This window comes from Leopardus geoffroyi, chromosome B4, assembly GCF_018350155.1.
Source record: "Leopardus geoffroyi isolate Oge1 chromosome B4, O.geoffroyi_Oge1_pat1.0, whole genome shotgun sequence".
Classification (NCBI taxonomy): Eukaryota; Metazoa; Chordata; class Mammalia; order Carnivora; family Felidae; genus Leopardus; species Leopardus geoffroyi.
This window is the reverse complement of record NC_059341.1, coordinates 130,176,401-130,188,782: the sequence shown is the minus strand read 5'-3', so window position 1 is coordinate 130,188,782 and position 12,382 is coordinate 130,176,401. Positions and strand designations below refer to the sequence as shown.

Here is a 12,382-nt window from a genome sequence, read left to right as displayed (position 1 = left end):
TTTCTAGTGTTATAATTTCCCTGATCCTGCTTTTCCTGTTAGTTGTAGTTTATCATTATTTTATTATTCACATTCTTGTGGTCCAATGTGGGAAGCAGGTAAACAACTGAAAACAATTCTTTGGTAGTCAATGTAAGATGAACCTCTCTCACTTCAACAAATTGCTTTGTGTTACTTGGAGCATGTTTATTCTTTACTGTATTGTGATACCTCCACAAGCAGGGAGGAAGGAGTGACAGGATTTAGCAAGATAATGTGACAAAATAACCAGAGCCTGGGCTTTGGATGCTAACTGATGTAGTTCAGAATCCTGACCATACTATTTGTTAGCAACACAAACTGCTTCATTTCCCTGAGCTATAGTTTCCCTGTGAGTAAAACTTGGATAATACCATTTTAACTCAAAGGTGGGAATTAATCAAACAGTATGTGGCACTTCAGTAGGTACACAGTAACGTTATGACAGCATCATTTCTGTGGCAGGCAGAATTCCAAGACGGCTCCCAAGATTTCTGCCCCCCTGGTGCACATGCCCCGTATAGTGCCATCCCTGTGAGCGTGAGTAGGACTGGTGAATGTGACGGGCTATCATTCCCGTGACTGTTACGTTGTATGGCAAAAGGGACTTTGCACACTAGTTTAGGTCCCGTTGAATCTTAGTTAATCAAAAGGGAGACCATCCTGACTCAGCCTGACTTATCACGGTCAGGTGAGCCCTTGAAAGGGATGAGACACAACATCAGACACTCTCCTACTGACCTTGAACTTTAGGAAAAGAGGTTGCCATGAGTTCTACAACTATAAAGAACGGAATACTGCCGACAACATGAACAAACTGCCAACAACCTGAAGAGGAAGGAGCCCTCGCTCGCCTCAGGGAAGGACCCAGTTCTGGCCCAAACCCTGATTCAGTGTTGGGAGAGACTGAGAGCCCAGCTGAGCCCTATCTGGACTTCCGAGGTACAGAACTGGGAGATAACAATGGATGTCGTTGCACACTGCTAAATCTGCGGTAATTTGTTATGCTCCTATGGAAAACTACTATAAGTTCTTTTCTATTCCCTCTGTATCTTTCAAAATAGAAGTTGTAGCATCCAAAAGGCCAATACAAGCTTTTTTTAAAAATAGGGAATTTTGGAGAAGGATGATAAAGTGAAATCATCTGGCCTAAATCAGGTAAAGAAAATAGCAGCAAGGCCTTTACTTTAACAGTTTCATTTAAATAGTGAAGGTCCTATTTTTAGTATTCTACTGGTGAAGCCAGTCCTGTTTAGAGACGCGACAGAAGTGAGTTCTGGGTGCTGCGTTTGGTTAGTAATTTAGGAGCAGCTTCATATCCCCAAATGTTCCAAGGTTTTTAACTAACGCTCCCTTCTTTCAAATCCCCCTTTATTGGGCCCCAGATACAATGGAGGGGCACTACATAGACAGGAGTTCATGTAAGTTCTATATTTGGCCATTTATGAGAGAGAGAGAGAGAGAGAGAGAGAGAGATTTTGACTGATTAGTTGGGGTGATTCTATGCTACGAACCTATTCCTTGCAGTGAGTGTGACAAAGAGCATACACCTGCTTGTCCTGGAGAACTCCTGTATGTCTCTTTCAGTGTGCACAACTCACTACCCAAGTGTGATTCTGATACGTGTAGTTAACATAATTGAAAAAATAATAATTATGGCTTCTGAGCCTATGCCAATGACTTCACCTGGTGCCGAGAAGAACCCAGCTGCACTGGGCTGACGTTCTGTTGGACCCGCAGTCTGTCAGCTTTTGGTTGTGAAGCCAGCCTTCCTGAGGGGTTTTCAGGGAACCTGAACTACTTACAATTCCCACCTTAGGTGCTGACCTTAGAACCTAACCACTGTGCAAAATGCAACTCCTGTCTGTGGACCTAAAGTTCGGAATTCAAACTTAACAGTTAAACTTTTTCCAGGACACAAAGATTTTTCTAAATGTAGTTTAGTAGTTAGAAATATACAAATAATGGATGATCTCTATGCACACAAAATATTTCCATGTGACTCCAGATACAAGGCCAGTAATTCCACTCTAGACTTCCTAATGCAAGAAAACATACACTATTGCAAGTGGATCACAGTGGTTACATCGGGAACAATGTTGACTCCCCCTAATAAAATGTTAGTATTTCAAAAACTTGGATACTTTATTATTAGTAGCAGACGACTGCCAACAGATCCACTAAGTGTGACTCACAATGTTGTAATTTTGCAGCCATAACCTCCTTTTAAGTGTTTGATGACATGTATCGCTGTATCAAGACCTTTCAAAGAGTAACTTTTTTTTCTTTTTAGAAAGAGAGAGTGCGAGTGGGGGAGGGGGCAAAGGGAGAGAGAGAATCTCAAGCAGGCTCCGCGCTCAGTACAGAGCCCAATGCAGGGCTCAACCCCATGACCCTGGGATCTTGACCTAAGCCAAAATCAAGAGTCAGACACTTAACCGACAGATCCATCCAGGAATCCCTCAAAGAGTAAACTTTTTTTTTTTTTCTTACATTTTTTTTTCAACGTTTATTTATTTTTGGGACAGAGAGAGACAGAGCATGAACGGGGGAGGGGCAGAGAGAGAGGGAGACACAGAATCGGAAGCAGGCTCCAGGCTCTGAGCCATCAGCCCAGAGCCCGACGCGGGGCTCGAACTCATGGACCGCAAGATCGTGACCTGGCTGAAGTCGGACGCTCAACCGACTGTGCCACCCAGGTACCCCAAAGAGTAAACTTCTTAATGCTTTTTATAAAGTAGTCATGTTTAACTCCTTTGGGAAATAGAACTCTTTGACAATCTGATGAAAATCCCTCTTCAAGCCCACCCAAGACTCTGGTTTAAGAACTTTTAAAGGCTAAAACACTTGGGGATTAAGGCAAAACATAACTTGTGAATCTTAAAAATAAAACTTGGCTTTCTTCTGCTGATGACAAGAACACAAGTGCTTCATTAATACTAATACGGTATAGGAGGTGCTGTAGGACAGCTTTACCTCTAGAAACTCATTTAAACCTTGCAACAACCCTGTGAGGTAAATTCTATTATTACTGCCATTTTATTTAAAATTTTTTTTAACTTTTAAAAGTAATCTCTCTACCTAACATGGGGGTCCAACTCATCACCCCAAGACTTGAGAGTTGCATGCTCTTCTGACTGAGCCAACTGGGAGCCCCATTCCTGCCATTAAAAAAATTTTTTTTAATGTTTATTTATTTTTGAGAGAGAGAGAGAGAGCGAGAGAGCGAGCGGGCAGGTCAGGGGAAGGGACAGAGGGAGACCCAGAATCCGAAGCAGGCTCCAGGCTCCGAGCTGTCAGCACAGAGCCCGATGCGGGGCTTGAACTCACGAACTGTGAGATCACGACTTGAGCCGAAGTCGGACGCTCAACTGACTGAGGCAGCTGGGCGCCCCATTTCTGCCATTTTAAAGATGAGGAAACCGAGATGCAGGGTCAGACATGCAGGAGTGGCGGGGCGAGCGTCCAAACGCAGCCGGTCTGGCTTCGGAGCCCGCGCCTGTAACCACAATACCACCTGATGTTCTCCTGAACTAATTTGACCGAGATCCCTAAATCTGATCTGGCTAAAGGAGAGGGTGCCAGAGAAGTAAGGTTTTCACAGCAAAGCTTCTACCTGAACCCTTCTGAACGGAAATCTTCCTAAGACGCACTCTGCACTTGCACCATCTCTCACGGCGCACCGCTGGGTGGAAGGCAGACATCCTCTCGGTGTAACGGAAGGAGCACGGGCCCCACAGTCACAAAGATCGTGGGTTCAGAGTCCCGCTCTGCCCCTGAACAGGACTGTGCCCTGGGCAGGTTACTTCGCTCCCTTGAGCTTGCTTCTGGGAGACGGAGAGGAGAACGTCTACGCCTCACCGAGTTCTTGTGGAAACTCACCGAAATACCACCGACGAACGCCTAGTGCAGCGCTCGGGACGCATTTGAAACCACAGCTAGACTCTTGCGGTCGTGGCTTACGATCGCTCCCCCAGCTCCACCGCCCCGTCCTCGGAGGCAGGTGCAGCAATGCTTCCTCCTTCCACACGGTTACTCCCGAACTTCTGCTGCCTCCACCTCACACACGCGTGCGCACTTCTGTGCTTCTCTGAACATCCTCTGCCTCCTGGCATCTCAGTCCCTTCACACGCATCTTTCACTCCTCGCCTTAAAGCCCACTCCTCACTTCCACCTGATAATTCCTAGCTGGCCCTGAGATCCGGTTCAGATGATACGTGCCGCTGGAGGGAACCTTCTCTGGCTTCCCCCCGTGCTCCCTTGGTACTCGGCACGTGCCTGCGGGCGGGGGGGGGGGGGGGGGGGGCTCGACGCACTGAATACTTTCCAACCCCTCTTCCTACACCCAAAGCTCGGAGTTGGCAGGACATCTTTAATCCATAGCACCTGGCGCGTGCCCGGCACAACTTACGTTGTGCAGAACACGTACAAGATGGATAACAGTCTCAGGACTGTGTGCCAAAGGGGAGGAGTGTGAATCCCCTCCACCCCCTCATCTGATTTTCAGGGCACCCCCACACGTGAGGTGGGCCAGGTATGTTCGCTCTTCTGCAAAGAACGGAACAGGGTCAGGGAGGTCCGGCGACGCCTCTCTGGCCAGCGTTCCTTCCCCCGCCCAGGAAGCGCTCCACTGAGCTCTAGGGTGCTGGCTTTTGCTCCTTGGAAACGCTGTTTTCTTTCTAGATCTTAACTGTTACCCAGACAGGTGGGATAACTGCAGAGTCTGCTTCCTATCAGGTGGGTGTTATATTATGAAGCAAAGCCAAAGAAAACCATAAAAGCATCGTCTCCTTGCTTGGTCGAGGTCATGTGAAATGACCGGTTGAGAAGAAAAGCTTAAGAAAGATGTTTTCAAGCTTACTTTCTGCTTTTGAAGAACTTAGGACGGAAGCAACGGTAAGTGCAACCGCAGCTGTTTCCAGAGCCGGGCCCGTGCGGAGCGTGTTACGTGTATACACAAGTGCGTTTTACAAGCGAGCAGGGAGGAAGCATCGCCAGAGAACACAGCTGGTTAAGCAGCAGACTGGAACAAGGACCCAGGACGGCCGCGTGTGAGCCCAAGCTGTGTGCGCTTCCTCACATTCGACTTACAAACAAGGTCTGTACATCTCAGTGGGACGAATCTCAGACGCCAGTTGAGACGCTAGCCGCCGCATCGGTTTCCTTTACCCCAGAACCTACCGTTGGCTGCGATGAAGGCACAGGGCACCGGACAACCATCTCTTGAGGCTTCAGAAGGGCACGTGGTAAGACTTGAGAAGGTACAGGCTTGGGGTTAAGGAGACCTATGCTAAAATCCTCGTCTTGTCTTCTCGGCTTCTCCTATCAGTCAAGACAGCCCGAGAGGTCAGATGCCTAAGAGACACTGGCGCACGGCAGGCACTCAGTAGAGGGGAGCGGCTGACTTTTACCATATCGATGCTGTTCCTCAGCTTCAGTGTCAGCAGCGAGAGGACACATGCAATGCCACGAGTTCTAACCACGGCTCAGACTTCAGTGTGCTACTCCATCAGCAACAACGCCTGAGTGAGCCAGACACAAGGCCACCTGGCTGGCCTCGGCTTGCTTACAGGAAGTATGAACATTCTGGAAACATACAGATAACTGAAGGCGTGCCTCTGGAGCGGCAACATCACAGGTATTATTCTGAATGGCAGCGAATGGGCTTCTAGTGATTTAGCAAAACCCAAAGTAAGGTGTCTTTGAAATGTTACCGGCATAAACAAGAGCTTCCCCTCCACGGGATGATCCCAGGGGGAAATCATCAAGACGTTACCAGATGACTTCGCTACCCCTTCTCAGAAAGCGGGATTCAACAATGAGCCAACGCACAAGCACGCAAACACGACAACAAAAAGCCACTCCCCAAACACAGCTCAACACTGAGAGTGTGACCTTCCACCGGAGACAGAGTTCAATCCCCTGGTCTGTATCAAGACTACCCGGTGAGAGTGCCACCCCTGCTGCCCTCGCTTCTCACTCCTGCATGGACTCCCACTCTCCCTGCCGCACTTGAACTCCTCCTCCCTCTAGTGGGAGTCCAGTCTACTCCCCAACGGTCTGCTCTTCACTTCTGCCACGCTGACCCCTCTCTGGTTTCTCCTCCCACACAGCGGCCCCCTCTGCCTTCTCCGGCGCCCCGTTGTGCGCACCGTACCAGATTCTGCTCTGGGCTCTCTGCTCACGGACCTCATTTCTTGTGCAGGAGCGCCCCACCCTCACCCGAGCCCCACCTGCTCTGCTGAGCCCCAGCTCTTGTGTGTCTATCGCTCTCTGGAACTTCTCCGGAGAGGACATTGAAAACAGCTCCTATTGAACGCTCACTAACGTGCAGAGCCACAGTTCCCAGACTTAGCTGGGTGCCCACATGGCTTTTCACATGGTACTTGCTTTTTATCACAGCCATCACAGAAGACCAGCTTCGAAAAGACGGGGCATTATTGAAAGGAATGTCGTGTGATAAGATGTAGCAACCATGAATTACCTCGGGCTAGTAGTTCCCAAGGTGTTTGACAGATGTCCCACACTGCTGTTTCTTTTGAAGTAAATGTAATAAATGTAAAATATCCAGGGGCACCTGGTTGGCTTAGTCAGCAGAGGATGTGACTCTTGATCTGGGGGTTGTAAGTTCAAGCCCCATATTGGGTGTAGAGGTTACTTAAAACTCTTAAAAAAACAAAAAAACAACCCAATGGTGCCCCTGTGGGTTGGCTGCCTTTTACATGTATTATTATTACCTCATTAACCCTTAACGACCCTATCAGGTAGGTCTGTCACCATCTATACCTTCTTTTAAAAAAAAAAAAAAAAAAAAAAAAAATTTTTTAACGTTTATTTATTTTTGAGACAGAGAGAGACAGAGCATGAGCAGGGGAGGGGCAGAGAGAGGGGGGAGACACAGAATCTGAAGCAGGCTCCAGGCTCTGAGCTGACAGCACAGAGCCCGAAGTGGGGCTCGAACTCACGGAGTGTGAGATCACGACCTGAGCTGAAGTCGGACGGACGCTCAACCGACTGAGCCACCCAGGAGCCCCACCATCCACACCTTGTACGTGGAGAAGTTATGTCACTTGCCCAATAGCACACAGCTTGTAAGTGGCAGAGCCAGGCTTTGAACCCAAGTGGTCTGGCTCCCCAGCCCACACTCTTAGCCTTGAATCACTACACGCATATATCTTAAAAAAATCTAAACCTGACTTATCTTCTCCCAAAACAGCCATCCTTCTTGCTTCTCTACTTTTGTGCCAGTGCTGGTCATAGGATCCAAGCAGAAAGTGCACAGAGGCTTTCCGTGTTTCTACCACTGGGAGAGCCAACCTCTGCTCGCTGTAGTCTGGGGGGACGCTATTCCTGAAGCTTTCCTTTTGATCTCTAGGTGGACTTTTAGTTCTTTTCTATACTGAAATAAAACCCGGGAAAGGAATTTTTTTTTTTTAAACTCCACGAGAAATTTTTATGCAGAGGTCAGGTTTAAAACAACATGGTACGTGTTCCATAAGTATTTGCTGGATAAATAAATGATTACATTCAGAGTATGACTACTTCAGGTTTGGATAGTCACGATCAAATGCTGATTCCTAATACAATTTTTGCTATAAACTACTGTTCATTTTTTACTAGCAACTGCTAGCCCCGTGGGGGAATTACAAAGAAGTCCTACACTTGAAGAGATTATAATTTTATTTTCCAAGGCACCCAGGTTCAAAATCTTAAGGGACATCTTTTTTTTTTTTTTAATTTTTTTTTCAACGTTTTATTTTATTTTTGGGACAGAGAGAGACAGAGCATGAACGGGAGAGGGGCAGAGAGAGAGGGAGACACAGAATCGGAAACAGGCTCCAGGCTCTGAGCCATCAGCCCAGAGCCCGACGCGGGGCTCGAACTCACGGACCGCGAGATCGTGACTTGGCTGAAGTCGGACGCTTAACCGACTGCGCCACCCAGGCGCCCCCTTAAGGGACATCTTTATCCTCATTTATGTTTCCGCCTTCTCAGATCCAAGCCCGGCTGCCAGACCTTATCAGTTTTCCCTTCAGAGTCTCTTCTGAATCTCTACCAGGCTTTTACAGTACCCCAAACCTTGGACTATAATAACCTCCTGCATGGTCTGTCACAATCTCTCCTTGGTCTCACCCACCTGCTGCCACGCTATCATTTTCTTCTTACACGATCATGTGGAGTATATCTAAGTCCTGCTCATAAGCCCGAAGTTCCCGTTGCCAAGTCCTTAACTAATTCAAGATTCTTACAATTTGCTCCTGACCCACCTTTTCAGTAGTAGGTCTGCACCCATTTCATTCACTTTACATGCATCACAAAATGCCTACCAAGGGCATTGAGGAGATGAAGGGGACGGTAAGGTGACCACAACAGCCCCTAAGGAGCTACGGCACCCTCAAGGAGCTTACCGTCTTTAACAGGGGAAATGGAATACATGCATAGAAAACCCGAATGTTAGGGAAAGTTAAGTGCAGTGACTTCCCACAGCCAGCTGGCAGGGGAAGTCACAATTGTGGCCGGAGGGGCAGCATGTCTTGGAAGAGGCGGCACTTGATTAGGTCTTGAAGGGAAGGCAGAGCTTCAGTATAGGAAGGAGAATAGGAAGGAATGAGAATGCTCACTACAAAAAATGAGCAGAGGAGTAGAGGGAAGAATGTAGGGGCCAAGAATGGTTTCCCCACAGTGCATGTAAAGCCAACTAAGGGGGACAGCTGGGAAGGAAGGCTGAAGGCTAAATCACAGACAATTATGATGCTTGGCCTCGGGTCTGGACCTTGATTATCTACTCATTCGACAAGATCTATGGACTAAATACAGCGGGCCAGACTGCGGGTTCAGTGCTAGGGATGAAGTGGAGAGCGTGACAGACAGGACCCTGGTCCTCTCGGAGCTTAGGGTCGAACGTGAAGGTGGGAAGGATCCACTGAAGATGCTGAACCAGAGGACTGTTGGCATCAAAGTGGTACTTAAGAACATTCTGGCATCAGGGTGTAGTAATTGCATGGGAGAAGAAACAGAAAGGAGGCCATTTACTGCATTACGTACAGAGAGGGATGAGGTCCAGGATGGAACAGTGGTAACGGAGGACATAAAGGCATGGGGATGATTAAGGAGGAAGGATATTTGGCACAGTCTTTGAGTGGAGCTATAGGAGAGGGAAAGCAGGGAGGCGGAGATGCAAAAATGCACCATAAGACCGGGAAGCAACCAGAACAGTGGGTGGCTCTGGGGGCGGGGACCGACAGGCAAGGGGCACGAGAAAGCTGTTTGGGACGATGGGAATGTCTGTCTTGACAGATGTGGTCACACAGGCGTATGCATTTGTCAAAACTCACCCAGTGGTAGACTGACCCCATGCACATCTGCACCTAAGTCTACCATGAAAAAAAAAAAAAAAGTCCTGAAAACAAATATTGAACTTAAGTTAATGACACGCAGGCTGAAGCGTTCAGCGATGCGATGTGTGAGATCTATAATTTACTTCAAAATACTTTGTAAAAGATGGATGGATAGATGTCTCATGAGGGAGACAGCAAGATAATAACTACAGAATCTCACTGGGTGGCATATTGTGCTCACTGTACCATTTCAAAGCTTTTGGTTTGAAAAATTTAATAATAAAGCGTCAAGAGAAACGACGCAGCGTATAGTTTTGAGTCTGGGCTGACTGGAAGGGCCCAGAACACAGAAGCAGATGGAGGAGGAGATGCAGGTTTGGGCGACGGGATGATGAGCTTAGTCAGTGACACGTGGGTCTGAGGGACCCAACGCATCCAGGTGGCAATATTTATCAGGCCGTTAGAAACACAGGACTAGAGTTCGGTGGTTTTGCTGGGCTACTTCCTAAACATCTTTCTGCCACCTTCGATGCCTTTGTACTGAAATCCTTTTTCTTCTGTAAGCTCTGACCACCCTGACCTCCTACGTTCAGCACTGTACGGTTAGTTTATGGCACTGTCATACATCACTAGCGAATGGAAATTCTCAGGATAAAGGGCATCTTACACAGAATACATACGATTTCACGAAGCAATTTGCAAATAAATGAATAAAACCTGACCCAGTGTCTGACTATGCAGCTCTTGACGCGCACACTGATTCGTGGCTCGGAAGGTACACTTTTGTTTTTCATTTCTGAGATATACACACTTCAAAGCCACTCTTTGCAGTGGGAAACATGACCCGTACCCGTCACAGGCTGAACCGAAGCTCCCGTTTCCAAATTCTTAAATACTTGACTTTCTCCTTCTTAGCAGCTTCTCTTTCAGACTTTATCTGACATTTCATTTTGCAGAACTCTAAACAAAGGAAGCCAATGGTTGTCCTCGGGTGGCGAAACTAACCTTTCTGAGCTTTTTCTTTCTATGATTCTCGGTTTCTACATTTCTGCAATAGCAATTACTTTGATAACAGGGGGAAAAGTTTATTTTTTAAAGAAAACCTGTAATGACATAGTCACCAGCCCCTACTGTACAACTGCTAGGAAGTTTTTCAAGTTGCGGGAAAGAAGTTAAACCAAGCTGGCTGATTTCTCATTCCTGTCTCCTCAGCAATCTGTGGGCTCCCTGAGGTTGGGAGCTAGGTCCTGCTCAGCTCTGCTCCTCTTAACATGAACCACAGCACTGGGCCTGGTAGACAGCAGGCGCTCACATGGTGAAAGAACACACATTTGACACCAGAAAGTGGAAAGCACAGTTAGTGGAAAGCCATTCCCTTATTCTGTTAACCTGGTCATTATTCTTCTCATTTTGAAAATCTGTTTCCCAAAGTAAGCTCACAGAATACCTCTGGTACCTTGAGTCTCTCTCAACTGCCCCAGGCAGCCAGTGCTGCTGAGTGAAAGAAAGTGGGTTTGGCTCCTTCCGTGAATTTCAATTTCAAGGGTGTCCCTAACCCTATGCCTGGCACAATGGGAGAACAGCTCCGTTAAGAAAACCCATGAATCTGGGGCGCCTGGATGGCTCAGTTGGTTAAGCATCTGACTTCCACTCAGGTCATGATCTCACCGTTTATGAGTTCAAGCCCCACATCAGGCTCTGTGATGACAGCTCAGAGCCTGAAGCCTGCTTCAGATTCTGTGCATCCCTCCCTCTCTCTCTCTGCCCCTCCCCAACTAGTGCTCTGTCTCTGTCTCTCAAAAATAAATGAACGTTAAAAAAAATAAAAAAAAACAAAACCCATGAATAATCAAGACTGCTCTTATTTTCGCATCAGCCACACTTGGCCACTGGTAATACTTTACATTTCACGCCATCCCACCGGACGGGGCCACACTCCCCATGGCTCACCTCAGCTGCCGAATTCCAAGTCCGCTTACTACCATCGTCACTTACCCACCGCACTTTAAAGAATGGTTTACCTTTTCTCCTCTCTCTCTCTCTCTGTCTTTCTCCTCTTTTTTCTTCTTTTTCTCACCATGCCCGTCTGTGTGGAGGCTGGGCAGTGGGGGGGGAGGGGCGGCCGCCCCAGCGTGCGGGGCGCTGGGAGGAGGGCCGGGAGCCACTGGGGCCTCTCCCGCTGCTGCGGCCGAAAGTCCCGAACTTCTCTTGGACTTGGAGTGTCGCTTCTCTTTATGCTTCTCCTTGTCCTTCTTCTTTTTGCTCTTCTTTGACTTCTTCTTCTTCTTGACTTCCCGGTAGGAATCATCTATCACTAGCTCCCCAGCCTCTAGCTCCCCACCAGAGGACGAGTCTGATTCTACCAGAATAGGTTCAAGTCCTGAAAGATCAAGGTTAGCGCTGTGGGAGTCTGGGAATTGGGAGGCATCCGACCCACCGCCTTCGGGGCCAGGAGAGGAATGTGGGTCCGAGGCGGACTTGTGCTTCTTCCGGGCTGTTCTCAGAAAGCTCTGTAACTCGTGTCCTAGGAGTAAAGCACCTTGCTCATCCCGAGCTGATTTCTTAGAGGATTTTTTCACCGTCGCTTGTTGAGAGGGGTACTGAAAAGACTCCTCATCAACCGAGCTGCTTCCCTTCTCCTTTGGCGAGAGAATGAGCTTCATCTTTAAGCCGTCGGGCTCCCGCAGAGTCAGTGTCTCTGTGTTCACATAGAGCGGTTTCATTTTTTTTGATTTGTGGGAACCGCCATCCTCCAGGGACAGCTCCCCACCGCTTCCACTTACTTTCTTCCTGTGGTGTTCCTTTTTAGTCTCTGAATGACTTGAAGAACTGGAGGATTTCTCCCCTGTCTTTTTGGAGGGCTTGGAGCCTGTTGCCAGCGGGGAAGTGATAGCTTTCAACAGATCCATGGCTGTATCGGCAGACTGCGGGCTGGACTTCTTCTTTTTCTTCTGTGACGATTCCAAAGACGAAATATCTAGAAATAATCAAGAGAAGTCATGTCCACACGACAAACCAACTTCCAA

At 47.9% G+C, this 12,382-nt stretch overlaps 1 protein-coding gene across 6 annotated transcripts in view; it reads right to left on the bottom strand.

Moving 5' to 3' along the window:
• HMGXB4 (HMG-box containing 4) overlaps positions 1–12,382 on the bottom strand; it is a 56,659-nt gene that overhangs the window by 37,813 nt on the left and 6,464 nt on the right. For all 6 annotated transcript variants that reach the window (XR_006709217.1, XR_006709218.1, XR_006709219.1 and 3 more), the window contains one exon: positions 11,378–12,333. Coding sequence is in view for 1 of the 6 variants with exons in the window: in XM_045465408.1 (XP_045321364.1) it covers positions 11,378–12,333 (956 nt within the window). In the remaining 5 variants the exon portion in view is untranslated. The remainder of the gene's footprint in view (positions 1–11,377; positions 12,334–12,382) is intronic.